Here is a 14846-nt window from a genome sequence, read left to right as displayed (position 1 = left end):
CCCCACCTTCAGAATGGTTCTAGCCCTGGGGGTGCGGACAGTGTGATGGGCAGGGCTGGATGGCTGAAGTGGTATCTTCATCACCCACGTGGTACATGCCATTCTAGAGAGGGCATCTCCCGAATGTGGGCAAGTGTGTTCAGGTAGAGACACCGGGGCCTGCTGGTCACCTGAGGACTCTGAGAAGGGGAGAGGCCAGCAGCTGGCGCGTGGCCTCGGGTCAGAGAAGCCCCCACCAGCCGTGGGCAGGACAGGAAGCCTGTTTATGCGCCACCCCGTGTGTCCTCAGACCCCGCCCTGTCATGGCCTCGGTTACCTCACCTGTGAAATGAGGACCAACCCTCTCCACCTCAGAGGGTGGCTGCCAAGATCAAGTGAGAACAGATGCTGTGAGACCACCTGGAAAGAGGACGGCAGAGCCAATGGTGCCATCCTCTCTTGTTTCCCAGTGTCACTGCCTGCAGCTCCGGCCCGCCCCTCTCCAGCTCTGTAGCTATGGCATCCCCAGCTCCAGTCATAGGAGGAAGGGAGGGGACGGGAAGCCAGGCCAGAGCCAGAGCACTCAGTGAGCATCGCCTCCAGCTGCATCACCACAGGGCCAGGAAAGGAGCCGGAGGAGGTGGGCCTCAGGGCCGGGATGGGGGGGGGGGGCAGGTCCAAGAGGGCTCCGGTCTTGCCCACAGTCACGAGCAGCAGGCCAGTGGCCAGGCTGGGCCCAGAACCCAGGCTCCCCTCCTCCTGGCTGTGTGCCTTTCTCCGATACAGAACTGTGGAAAGGCTGGGGGGGAACTCCTCTGCTTTCTTCTCAACTATACTTGAACAACCCCCGGTTAGCTCACCAGTGGCCTCCCTTCCCACCCAGGAACTCTGCTGCCCAGAGCACAGTCAGTGGAACCAGGAGCTGGATTCTGAGGTGGACCGCAACCCGTAACCCCTCTCCAGGGCCGGGGACGCGGGGTCCACCCTCACCAGCAGAAAGCTCCGAGCAGCTGAGAGATCCGATATCCACTTGTGACTGGGGAGCTTAACAAGATAAATAAAAGCACGGCTGTTCCTTGCATGATTGCCATCCTGGGCCTGGCACAGGGAGGCTCGGGCAGGGAAGGACGGCCAGGTAAGCCTCCGTTTCCAGTAATCCCTTTAAAGACAGTCAGGTTGAAGCAAACCACACCCGGAGAAGAGGCAGCTATCATTTCCTGTGTCTGAGGCACCCAGATAAGCGAATAATCGACAGGAAAATCTCAAATGACATCAGGTGAGGAGTGGGCGACTCTGGTCCTGGGGTCCCACGGCTCCAAATGCCAGCTGAGCAGCCCCCGCCGGCCCCGCTGGCCCTGTGCACCCAGGCAACTCCCATCACCACTAGGAATGGTGAGCGGGAGTCCCCAGATGAGCCAACACCGTGGAGCAGCCCCACGCGCCAGGCGCTCTCCCGAGGGCCGGCCCAACACAGAACGATGGGAGGCACCTGCTGAACGCATGCCCAAATTCTTCACGGGGGAGACCACCATCTGTTTTACACTTGGGAAAACTGAAGCAACCTGCCCAAGCTGTCAGAGGCGGACGGGATAGAGCAGGAATTTGAACCTGGATCTGGTTAAATAAGAGCTGGGATTTTCCCACAACACTCTACTGGCCCGGGCCCCGCTTCCTCATCTGTAAAACGATCTAAGTGAATAATCATGCGTTTCCCTGCAGCCTTAATGTTCTGAATCTCAAGGCTCTACCATCCTGGACCCTGGAAGGAAGTTGCGGGAATTGGGAAAATCAGTGTTTCTCCAGCAGAGACTCGAGGAGAGAAGAGGGTGATGTGGGACCTCACGGGGTCCGCACACGCGGTGGCTCCAGGCTGCAGCCTGGGCTGAGGGTCAGCGAGCTCACTCCACAGGCTTTTCACACTGTGCCAGGGGAGGCTGGGGGCTCCAGAGAGTTCGGAGCCCAGGCAGGCCCCTGCCCTTCTAATGGGGAAACTGAGGACCAGCCCCCTGAGGGAATGCTGAGACTCTGCTGAGGGGTGGTAGCCTTGTGTCAAACAGAAGAGAGCGCAGGGACTCGCTCTGGAGGCCAAGACGTGAAGGTATAAAACTATGTGGCAGGCCTGGACCCATCACGGGCACCTCCTGATGCTGCTGGGGGCCTGCAGGCTCTGTAATCCCATCCTCATCTTACAGGTGAGGAAATGGGGCTTGAGAGGGTCAGCATCTCATCCAAGGTCGCCCAGAGAGCCAGCGATGGAGCTAGGGCTGGCTCTGCAATTAACAGCACATTCTGCTGACCGTGGTGAGGATGGGCCGTCATTTTAAGCACAGATAGGACAACATCAGGATACTGCTAACGTTTCTTAACACTCCTCACCACTTGCGGAGTGACCTCTGGCTAGTTTCATAGCCCCTCTGGCCTCAGTTTCCCCACCCGATGGCAGCTGTGGGCTGAATGAGTTACCACATGTAAAGTGTCGAATAGTAAGCACCCCAGGATTGTCACTTATTAGCGACAGGACCTGGGCCTCCTGGGATTGTGCTTGGTTAAATGAGAGACTGTGCACAGGCAGCAGCCACTCAGAACGTGGGAGCTGTTTTATTGATCTTAGAAAGCTGGGCCGGAGGCAAGGCGGCGGCTCGTGCGGCTGCTGCGGGAACCCAGGCAGTGGGGTCCAGGGGCCAGAGATCAGGAGGGGACAGCAAGAATGGAGAGGAGGCCCCCAACACAAGGCCGTCCAGTGGCAGGGAGAAGGGCGAGCTCGGCCTGGTGTGGGAGAGGGGCTGGCCCTCTTTTCCTTTAGGAAAAGGAGGGAGTCTGCAAGTGCCAGGTCATATTCAACCACTTCCTCTCTGGCAACGGCGGCAGCAACTTAGGTTGGGGCTGGTGTAGGGTTCTGCGTACAGACTCTCCTGTGCCCTCAACGGTCAAAATGGCATTCCAAATGACAAATGGTATTTCTGATTGCCTCTATCCAAAAGGAAAACGGGGAGGAGGGCATCTGTAATACTTTCCACAACAACGATAGGTTATTTTTTAAAAAAGAAAACAGAACACTTGCCTCGCTTTCCCTGGGTTCGCATAGCGTCTACCCCGAGAGAGGCAGCATTCCGCTGGAGAAACTGGATCCTGCTGGGAGCCTCCGTGACCATCAAGCGGATACATGCATTTGGCTGTTGCCAAACAGGGCGCAGCTTGAAATCTAACGGGTGTCTGGTCCTTGTGTGCTGAACTGTGTCCCCCTAAAATTCGTATGTTGAAGCCTGAACCCTCCCTCCATGTGACTGTATTTGGAGACAGAGGCTAAGGGAGGTGATCAAGGTTAAATGAGGTCATGGGGCGGGGCCTTCCGAAAGGACTGGGGAAGAGGCAGCGAGGGTGTGCACACCGAGGCCGAGTAAGGACACCACGAGAAGGCGGCCGTCTGCAAGCCCAGAGAGGCCTCGGGAGAACCCAGACCTGCTGACATCTTGCTGTTGGCCTCCCGGCGCCCAGAGCTGTGAGGAAATAAATGTCTGCTGTTCAAGCCACCCAGTCTGTGCTGTTTGGTCATGGCAGATGGGCGGACTAATGTGCTCCCATAAATCAGAAGTCTCCTTCACTTCAAGGGAGGCCATGGGAAACCTAATGCTCAACGAAAAATGGTTCCACAAGAAGAAAAAGCTATTTAGTACTATCTCCCCCTGTGGACTCCCCCTGGGAAGTGAGCTCCATCGGGGAGCTCTCTGCTCCCTCCACCAAGGAAGGCACCCCAGCACCCACAGTGCCTGGCTGGTGAAGAGATAAGCTGTGAACAGGCAAGTGGGCCCGTTTTTAGAATCTCTGACCTGTGAACAGGCCTGAGGTCAGCAGTCCCACGCAGTGGGGTACAGGGGCCTATCTGAGGTTGGCCTCCTCCTGTCAGCAAACCAGAGGGCACGGAGGCACGGGCGGGACGCCGGGAGAAGCCGCAGGAGGCAGATTTCAGCCTGGCATGCCATGTAACGGGATACTTTGCAGAGGCAGACTGGGAACGTCCTGGCACTGAATGGCGCCCGTTACCTATCAGGGTCCTGCGGGCGGAAGGCTTCCCGGGGCAGGACATGGCCCAGGTGGAGGAACCCCCTCCGCTCTGTCAGCAGTCCAGGGTTTGACAATGTGAATTCCGAACTGAGTTTTCCTTCCCCGACTTACTCCAAATCTTCCTCTTCTAAAACGACTGATTCTCTGTGCAAGGCCACCTCAGCGGCTGCAACGGGGAAGCACACCTCAATAAAACCATCTCTGTCTCTCACGAGGTCCTGCAATTCCAGAGGTGCAGGGCCTCGCCCAGGCAGCCATCATCGTGCTACTGGGCTCTGGCAGGTCCCTGGCAATCCTGTGCCTCAGTTTCTCTGTGCATCCCATAAGCCAGACAGACTAGGTGAGGTCTGGAGGCCTCCAGGGAGTGTCCACAGAAGGCAGCTGACGGTGGGGATGGAGCACATACCTGCTGGGATGGGGGAAATGGAGCAGCCTCTCACAGGCTGGGGGGTGGCCCCTGGCTGGGGGGGTTCCCGCCGAGAGAAACAGGCCCTGACGGCAGGTGGGGCCCAGGCCCTCAGCAAGGTCCAGGTCCAGCAGGCTCTTCTCGGAGCCTGGGGTGCAGTGGCCGTAGCTCCCGTTCACTAGGCAGAGAAAGACAGGAAGAGGAGGCAGAGTAAGTGGGGACAGTCATTGGGTACAGCATGAGACAGAGCACCCCTGAGCCAACACTAACAGAACCCCTACTACATCTGAGGCACAGGGCCACCTCATTTAATTCCCATAATCACCAGCAGGATCAATATTAGCATCAGCCGCTACTCTAGGTGCAGGAAAGACTTGGGAACTAGACGGACAAGCTCCTTGTCTCTGGGAAGCTCAGTGTTTCACAGCTCTGTATCCTCATGGTTCTTTGACAGCGTAACCATCTGCCTGGCCCAGCTGCTGGGTTTCTATGAAGAATAAATTAAGGCAGCAGATGTGAAAGCCCCTGAAAAACTACATAACATGTAACAGAAATGTCAGGCATGTTTGTTAGGTTACTTCCACTCCCTGAGCCTCCGTTTTCTCATCTAGAGTGTGAGGAGGATTCATCTGGAAACTACTTCTTACTTAGGCTTTCTGCCCTGTCACCTGGCCGAGTTAGGCTGAGGAGGAACGGACATGCATGGGCTTGGGGGTCCTATGGGTCTTGGTGTGAGTCCCTACTGCCCCAACCAAGCCTGTGACTTGGACAAGTCCCTCCCCGAGGCTGACCCTCGCCCCGGGTGGAAGATGGAGACAGCCATGCCAGTCCCCGGGAGATGCTGTGAGGTTCCGAGTCCTGGGGTGCAGGGCCCCCAGCACAGTGCTGGCACCTGGTAGGAGTGCCAGGAGTAGAAATTGTTCTTACTACCATATAGCACTTTGAAAAGCATAAAGTACCCTAGAGAGGTAATAAAACATTAACAGGCCCAGGTATTGTCCAGGAACTGTCAACACTGAGCAAGACACACCATTAAGATGAGAAGAGAACTGACACCAAGACACCCCTAAAGCAAGGACAGAGCGCCATTTGCCGAGCAGTGTGTGCAGGCCCTGGGTGCAGACCCACTGGCCTCTGAGGGAGGGAAGGGTATTATTGTCCCCACTGTACAGAAGAGAAAACAGAGGCTCGGCGAAGCTCAATTTGCCCAAGCTCACACAGCTAGTAAGAGTCTGGGATCTCTGACCTGAGTCAGACCCAAACCCCACATCGCAATCACTATGTTATCAAAAGTGGCCCCTTAGCCAAAAACCCAACCTCACCTACTTCTAGCCCACCCCCAAGACCAGACACTCTGAGCTAATTCAACATGTGCCCACAGCTCTGGACAGGCACCAGCATTCACCTCCAAGCACTGACAGTGTGCAGATGAGAACACAATGCTCTCAGGGTCCTAGGCCAGGTAAGGGGCTCAGACAAATTCCCAGGTTCCCAGGCACAGGCAAGCCTGCCCAGATGAACATTTGCTCAGAAGCTGCCCTCTCTGTCACCTTCCCAGCCAGAGCCTGGGCCCGTGTCTTGCTGTGAGGAACACTCACTCCCACTGGCTTTGGCTGCTGCTCGGCCAGCCCCTCACAAGCTTATTTTTTAATAACTTGGTTGTTTTTTAATTAAAAAGAAATCCCTGGTAACAAATGTGAATGGCCTGAGCTAATGAGAGCAGGCTGCCGCTCGCTTAACTCCATCGCTGCTTGGCGGTCTCTGCCTTTTCCAAATCGTTTCTGCATGCGATTTTATTGTCCCGTGGAGGCAAACCATGGGACTGGGCCTCAGAAAACTGTGGATAATTTTATGACCATTAATAGCATTTGGAGCAGAGAGAGCTTAATCATCACACAGGGCTGTTCGGCCAAGGTCTTTCTCCCAGAGTCTTTGGGTTGGGCAGGCAGTTCTGAGCTTCCTTCAAGGACCCACCAGGCCCGTTGGGGACCTCTGAGTCATTTACCCCTCATTCACTTAGGACAGTGGTCGGCAAACTTATTAGTCAACAGAGCCAAATATCAACAGTACAACGACTAAAATTTCTTTTGAGAGCCGAAAACCGACTTCTGCGCATGAGCCACGAAGTTTCAATCGCACTGTACATGCGTGCCCGCACGTGGTATTTTGTGGAAGAGCCACACTCAAGGGGCCAAAGAGCCGCATGTGGCTCGCGAGCCGCAGTTTGCCCACCACTGACTTAGGAGAATGTGTGGAACAATGGACGGTGGCCCCCGGAAAGGCGCCAGGGAGCCCAGCATTCTTCAAGCCCTTATTCATCAGGCACTTCCTAGGTGCCAGGCACATTCAGTACTTTCAAGTATCCAACCCTGAGATGCAGGCTCATTACAGCCACTTTCCAGATGAGAAAAGTTGAGGTTTGAAGGAATTGGGACCTTTGACTAGGACCACGGGTCTGGGTTTGACTTGTTTGGCCCTACCCAGATCTCTTAGACTTCGAAGCCCAAGTTCAGTCCTGCCACTCCTCAGCCAACTAAACAACTGGGACCCCTGAACAAGCATCCTCACCTGTAACAACAATGAAGATCGTGTTGGGGGCCTTTGGGGAAGTCAAAGAACCATCATCCCAACGTCTCCTAAACTCTGCAGGTGGCAGGATCACTCCATCCACAGACAAGCACAGGGGCTCAGGGAAGCTCAATGGTTCACCCACAGTCACCCAGGCAGTGCAGTCAGGGGCCGAGTTGAGATGTGGGAAGAGACAGTCATTGTTACTCGATGAACAATTGAGGCCTATTGGCTTGTCTCTGCTGGATACACTAAGAGGTTTCCCTATCTCTATACATAAAAGCCTAAGTGACCGAGTGACCAAACGACCGGTCGCTCTGATGCACACTGACCACCAGGGGGCAGATGATCAACGCAGGAGCTGCCCCCTGGTGGTCAGTGCGCTCCCACAGCGGGAGCATCGCTCAGCTGACTGACAGGCGCCAGATGCCACCAGGCTCACGGTTGGCAAGCGCAGCTGCAGCAGCACGAGCCTCTCCCACCTTTGCAGCAGTGCTACCGGAGCAGCAGCGGCAGGCGCAGTGGGGCCAGGATGAGCGGAGCGGCACCAGGCCTGGGCTCGGGCTCCTCACTGGCTTCCCGGTCTGTGGGGATCAGGCTCAAACATCCCCTGAGAGGACCCGGATTGCAAGAGGGCGCAGGCCAGGCTGAGGGACCCCAACGGTGCATGAATCTGTGCACCGGGCCTCTAGTAATAAGTAAGCAAGCCAGCTCTGAGAGGGAGGAAGGAAGGAGCTCCTGAGCTCCTTGGGTCACAGTTTGGCACTTCTCAGGGCGCCAAGCCCATTCGAACGTTGTCTTGTGTTAACCCTCCCAGACTCCAGATGAAAGCCTGGGCCTTCCACCTTGCAGAGGGACATAAGCACCAGACCTGGCAAGTAGCTGCCCGACGTCACATGCCAATTGCTGGCAGAGCTAGGGCCTGAACCCAGATATCCCAAGGCCTATGCCAGATCCTACCCTGGGCCACCTGCTTTCTCATAGGCTGAAATTAAACCAGAGGCTGCAATATGTTTCCCAGAGATGCTGCCACTACTGTCACTGCTGCCCACCCCAGGCCCACGTCAGCCGGGGACCTCCCACTGTCCTCCTGCCTGTTGGCATCTTGCCTCTCTGTCCCCAGGTGCATCACGGAACCCACCCCTGCTCACTCTACATTAAGCATGTCAAACTGACGGCCCGCGGGCCGCATGCGGCCCACAACGAATATTTTTGCAGCCAGCCCATGTAACAGTATGTAAGAAACGTCTTAATAAAAATTTTGTAACTTAATTTTTACAATATCCTGTCATACATAATTATTAATAACGAACTACAATGTTCGCTAATAACTGATTACTATCATCGTGTTGCATTTATTTCCCTTACGCACCTTATGTGCAGGCGCACCATTTCTCTACACTAATACTAGCAGCAAATATTTTAGCAGCCGATTGCCACATCATTAGACTTGGACTGACTTGTTTGGTGTGCGCAACAGGAAATATTTCGCTTTCAGAGAACAAGAAAAATAGGTTTATTTGAGTTACGCTTATTAATTTGTGCAGTTATTCTGTGTCTGGTAAGTTAATGTTCGAGAAAAAACATTAATTTTTATTAAAATGTTCTATTATTTTATGTTAACGATTACTCATTTATTTCAGCCCTTTGTATTCAGCATGTCTCTATTGAAATAAACCTACATTTCTATGAAAATTGAAGCTTTTGTTTTTTTGCGGCCCACATACACTTAAACCTTGTTTATTTGGCCCGTGTTAGCCTTTGAGTTTGACATGCTTGCTCTACATCTTCAGGGAGCAGGACTGGAGTCTTTCTCAAGGGAGGCAGGGGAATGAGCTGCCTGAGGCAGGCTGGGGGTACCCTGGGAAGGGGCTGCACCCAGCAGCCATGTCTCCCTTTGTGCCACAGGGGATCAGACCTTGGACCTGGCTTTGCCCATGTAAATGAAGCTTTTTTTTTTTTGAGGATTGGAGGGTCAGGGGGTCCTGTATTCATTTTTACAAGTTGGTGAGAAAATCTAGAACATCAGGGCTGGGACTGACTGACCATCTATTTCAATAATAGATGAAGAAACTGAGGCTCACACAGCAAATCCACAACAGAGCCTGGTCTGGCACCCTCGGGGCTAGGTAAGAGTTTGGTTTCACTTCCTCTTCAAGTCTCAGTTTTCTTATCTGCAAAATGGTGCTAACACTACTTCACAAGGTTCTGGTGACAATTAAGTGAGTTGATGAACACAATGTGTTTGGCATGGTGCCTGGCTCACAGTAACTGTATAACGGTGTCCATAATGATAATTATCTCTTCCATTTATCCTTGAGCTTGGGATGGGGCCAGGAGGCAGGGCCCTGTATGAGAAGTATTCTAACCCCAGGAAGGTCAGGCCTGGATGGCCTTAAAGCCAGACTCAAAAGGACAAGCCCCCAAAGGCTCAGGGGTCAATGAATGCAGCAGCCTGAATGAGGTCACAGCCAGCAAATCTGAAGCAAATGTCTCCAGTTACACACCACAGAGCTTTGCAAATTACCGTAATGACTTGGCTATAAAGCGGTACCACATATAAGGTGACTCCCCACAGGAATTTTAATGTACGTCAAAACCTGCCAAGTCTGCATGAGAGGGACAATGATGCATTCAGCATCCCAGGCCCAGATGCCGCCTCCCTGCAGTCCCAGAGCAGCCAGTGGCCGGTCTAGGATGGCCTACACGACTACTCCTCGTTCACGGACAAGCAGCGCAGCCTTTAGTGCCCACCAGGCGCCAGACTGGTGACAGGGCACCGCACCTTACAGTCTACCACACATTTTGCAGCCCTCACATATGAGCTTCACTACAACCCTCAGGAGTAGGGTGGGGAGGGCTGGGGGGTAGAGGGCAAACAGTTTGCCCAAGCTCACTCAGCAACTGAGGGGCTCAGACTTACACCGGGTCTCCTGACTCAGCCACCTTGTCAGCAAACTTTTTCTGTAAAGGGCAAGACAGTGCATATTTTAGGTTTTGCGGGCCTTACAGTCTGCTGTCACAGTTATTCAACTTGGACCGTAAAAAGCAACCACAGACAATATGTAAACCAATGAGTGGGGCTGTGCTCCAATAAAACTTTATTTAGAAAAACAGCTCACTGCTCCCAGAGAGTGGGAGACACAGGGCTCCACTTCTCAGGCCCAGGGGTTGAGCAGTCCTCTAAGGACACACAGCCCATGCTGCATCCACACTCCTGGCCCCTTCGGCCTCACAGCACTGCCTCATCAGCCCCTCTCCCGCTTCCCCACCAAACCCAGAGGCCTGGCAACCACCGCCTGGTGGGATGGGCTAACCGAGGGCCACTCACTTAGCCTGGAGCCACCTTGGGGGGTTCACAGTCACTGGGGAGGAGCGGCTATAAGTTTGGCAGGGCCTCTGGAGCTACAGAGCCTGATGCTCAAGGCCTCACGCCAGGTTTACGGTCACCCGTCATCTCTCATCCCAGATCACAAAAACTCCATAAATTCTCCTTTAAAGCTAAGCTAGGTTTATAGGGGGCTCAGGCCAGTCAAACCTGAGCAGGCTCACCTCAGGATGCCACTGCCAAGAAAAGGGCGCGAGCCCTCTGCTCTGTCCCCGTCCAGCCCAGGGCCGGTTTCACAGGCGGGTGCAGGTGTCTATATACATAAACACATATTCTGGCCGAGTTTTTCTCTGTGTCTTGTATTGCTACCAAATTAGCACATATTTGTTGGTGGGAAAAATTGGAAAATACACCTTGGCAACTAACTATTAGAAAATAAATGTCACCTATACGACCAACAACAGAGGCACAGCAGACATGATGACACATAAACCTCATATTTCCATATGCCTCTCTACATATTTGACAAAAACAAAACAAAACAGAAAAAAATACTTATTTTCCTGTACTCCGCTATTTTGCTTTTTTCTTTTTCTTTTCCTTTTCCTTTTTTTTTTTTTAGTATTGTAGCATGAAAATTAAAGTTCATACAGTGCCTATTACATGCCAGGCCCAGTACCAGGCTCTTTTCATGCCAGCATTTCTAATGCCATTTTCCAGAGGAAGAGTGACTTGTCCAAGGTCATGCAGCTGGTAAATGGTACAAGCCCAGCTCTCTCGGACTTAGAGGGCAACACTGGCCCAGACCTTGCTCCACATAATTAAGGGATTCAGAGACCACGCAGCTGATTACTTTCTTAGTGTATTGGTCAGCTTGGGCTGCCATCACAAAATACCATAGACCAGGTGGCTTAAACAACACATTTATTTTCTCACTTTTCTGGAGGCTGGAAGTGTAAGAGCAAGGTTCCTGCGGATTGAGTTTATGGTGAGAGCGCTCTTCCTGGCTTGTAGATGGCCACCTTCTCACTAGGTTCCTCACATGGCCTTTCCTTGAGCATGCATGCAAAGAATGAGAGTGAGAGTGCAGTGTGCTCTGGTGTCTCTTTATAAGGACACTAATCCTATTGGAGGATCAGGGCCCCACCCTTAACCTCATTTAACCTAACAAAGGTCCCATCTCCAAATAAAGTCACACTGGAGGTTGTGGCTTCAACATATGAATTTGGTTGGCAGATGAGAGGGGCACAAACCACAAACATCCAGTCTATTACACCTGGTATTCATTCCTCCCCACAACAGGGTGCATATTTCTATATCTATCTACTAGAAGCGCAGTGCACAAAATTCGTGCATGGGTAGGGTCCCTAGGCCTGGCCAGCGATCAAGGACAATTGGGGCCTTCCTGCTGCCAGCTGGGGCCTTCCTTCACTCCACACCGCCCTCTGGTGGTCAGGGCACATCATAGTGATCGATCAAACTCCCTGTCTCCCGGTCAAACTCCCGAGGGGACACTTAGCATATTAGCCTTTTATATAGAGAAATAGGACTTGAGAAGGAGAGACCATATCCCATAGCATGTAAGTGCAGATTCTGGGGTACGACCAACTAAGTTTGAATTCTGGTTTTGTCATTTACTAGCTGTGGCCTTATCTGTGTCACATCATTTAGTGTCTCTGTGCCTCAGTTTATTGAAATGGGTTCATTTACCATATGTAAAGTACCCGGAAGAGTGCATCTGGCACGTAGTAAGCACTATGTCGGTACTGGCTCTCATGGTTGTTCTTTTTAATCCCACTCCAGGTGGGCTTCAAAGCCTGCACTGATCAGCATGATCTCACCTCCCCAGCCACAAGGCCACAGGGGCCGGCTCCGAGACAGGCACACAAGTTCGTTTAATTAGACAGAGGCCTAAAACTTCCGTTTGATGACTGGGGTAAGAACTCTCCTCCTCTGATGTGAACGAGGAAGCATGTGGCCCTGGTAGCTAGTAGAAGCCAGCTTGTCATCCCAAGGGAAGTCGGTTGGAGAACAATAAACCAAGGCATCTCAACCAACAGCAAAGAAACTAAACCACAGCACTGGTTGCACCAAGAACCTCTTGTGTGAAGAGAAAAAATTCCTGTAGTGTAAAAAGCTTGTCTCAGATGTATTTTCTGCCACTTGCAACCAAAAGCATCCTTATGAATACAATTTCTTCCATAAAATAATTTCTCTCCACTCTGATCATCTTTGTTTTTAATTTGAGTATTTAGTCCATTTATATACCATTTACCTTGAATGTAACTAACTTATATTTGGGTTGAAATCTACAACCTTACAGGTGTAAATTACTACTAGTGTACCTCAGGGGCAACAGAGATGCCATGTTGAATCAGAGAGGGAACAGCACAAGCAGGGGCCCAAAAGCTGGCAGAAGCACTGGGCATAGTTAACTGATTAAAGTATCTCCCAAGGGTGGGGGAGGGTGGCCTAGTAAAAAAAATTCTGATATCCCTTAAATTCTCAACTTCTGCATTTCATCATACTGAGTCAGCATGATTCCAAACTTTAAGATTAGAAAGTTCCATGCATGTGGGATTTTAAAATTCCATGATTCTCTCATTCTAAAATGACGCAATTTTATAAAGCTAAGCATTTATATTACTACTAGAGGCTCAGTGCACGAAATTTGTGCATTGTGGGGGGTCAGGCATGGGAGTGGGGATTCTGGTAGTCACAAGGACTTGGAGCCACTCTTGCAGCCCAGGAGCCCTCAGGGGATGTCCAACTGCCGGCTTAGCACTGCTGTGGAGGCAGGAGAGGCTCCCGCCACCGCCACTGCGCTTGCCAGCCATGAGCCCGGTTTCTGTCTGAGCGGCGCTCCCCCTGTGGGAAGACACTGACCACCAGGAGGCAACTCCTGCATTGAATGTCTGCTTCCTGCTGGTGAGTGCACATCATAGCGACTGGTCAATTTGCATATTAGCCTTTTATTATATAGGACTAGGGGCCCAGTGCACAAATTCGTGCACCTTGAAAGGAACTGTGGGCCACAAGGCTGCAGTGGGCACAGGGGTGGGTCTCAGCCCATCCTCCGTGCCCCTGCCCAGTCCCTCCTGCCACGGCCCCCAGTCCCCTCTCTGCTGACAGCCCCGCTCCCGCTACTGCCACTCCCATGTGCTGAACGCACCAGCCCTGCTCACACCTGTTGACAGTGTGGAGCGATTGGGGCCGGCACCAGCAGCGGGTGCGAGCGGCAACTGCTGCCCCGATTGCCCCTCAGGAGGAGGAGGAGGTAGAGAAGCCCTCAGAGGTGATCGGGGCTGGCAGCCACTGCTCACACCTGTTGGCAGTGCCGAGCAATCGGAACCGGTGCTGGGCACCAGCAGCATGTGCGAGTGGCAGCTCCAGTGCCGGCTGCGGGTGTGAGCAGGGCTGGCGCCAGTAGCAGGTGAGAGCGGGGCCAGCACCAGCAGCAGGTGCGAATGACGGCTGCCAGCCCCGACCGCCCCTCAGGAGCAGGGGGAGGTAGAGAAGCCCTGAGGGGCGATCAGGGCCGGCAGCCGCCGCTCACACCTGCTGACCGCACTGAGCGATTGGGGCCAGCACTGGCAGCAGGTGCGAGCGCTGGGCAGGACTGCAGCGTGAGAGAGCAAAGAATTTTCAGTAACCACCAGAGGCTCACCCCAATTACAGCGACTGGCGCCCCATCTTGGTCTGGTGACCCCGCTTATCTGCTCCACCATCCCACCGTGGCCTACACCCGCCAGGTTCCACGCTCTGCCCCCTGCTGCAGGCGCTCGCCATGTTCCATGCACGCCCCCTGGTGGTCAGCGTACGTCACAGCGACCGTTTGTTCGGTTGTACAGTTATTCGGTAGTTCCGCCGTTCGGTCTATTTGCATATTAGGGTTTTATATGGATAGATAGATGGTTCTAAGATTCTCTGATGTCATAAGATTCTCTGATTCTGAGGCTGTAAAATCCCAAACCTCTGTGATGGGAGGCCCATCACTTCCTAGGATGCCCTGAGCCCCACAGAAACCCCTGCCTGGCCCAGATCATCAGGGAGCAATAGTGATGGTCACCAAAAACCCTCTGTTTTTGTCCAAGCCCAAAACAGCCAGAAGAGTAATGGGATGACAAGAAATCCAGAGGAAATGGCTGTTGAAATCTATAAAAACTTCTCAAAGAAAACATTTCCATCTGTGTTTTTTCAGTAAATACAGAACCATAAATGTTTATGTCAGGCATATATTTATTATTTCATGTTTGGCCCCCTTTTTTTAACATCCTCCACTTAAATCGAGCTAATTAGTTAACTTCTATTCATGCCCATGTTGCTCCCCTCACATCCTAACCCCCACAACTGCTGAGAAATATATAAAGTAAGAAAGAAGACATAAAGACAAGGGGGGAATGCACAGCTCCAATGCACATGAGACGCCAGCATCTTAAAACCCCCTCCCCCTCCATCTCAGGCCTCTGGGAAGGATTAGTTGTTCTAACTGAGAAAATACCA

At 52.7% G+C, this 14846-nt stretch overlaps 1 protein-coding gene across 3 annotated transcripts in view; it reads right to left on the bottom strand.

Annotated features, from left to right (window-relative positions):
• The window catches only part of GLIS1 (GLIS family zinc finger 1), a 229510-nt gene that overhangs the window by 95465 nt on the left and 119199 nt on the right, over window positions 1-14846 (bottom strand). For all 3 annotated transcript variants that reach the window (XM_054721433.1, XM_008139288.3, XM_054721434.1), the window contains exon 2: window positions 4448-4625. In XM_054721433.1, coding sequence (XP_054577408.1) covers window positions 4448-4625 — 178 coding nt within the window. The remainder of the gene's footprint in view (window positions 1-4447; window positions 4626-14846) is intronic.

Source organism: Eptesicus fuscus, chromosome 9, assembly GCF_027574615.1.
Source record: "Eptesicus fuscus isolate TK198812 chromosome 9, DD_ASM_mEF_20220401, whole genome shotgun sequence".
NCBI classification, from domain to species: domain Eukaryota; kingdom Metazoa; phylum Chordata; class Mammalia; order Chiroptera; family Vespertilionidae; genus Eptesicus; species Eptesicus fuscus.
Note: the sequence above shows the minus strand (reverse complement) of the source record. Positions and strands in the feature narration are given on the sequence as shown.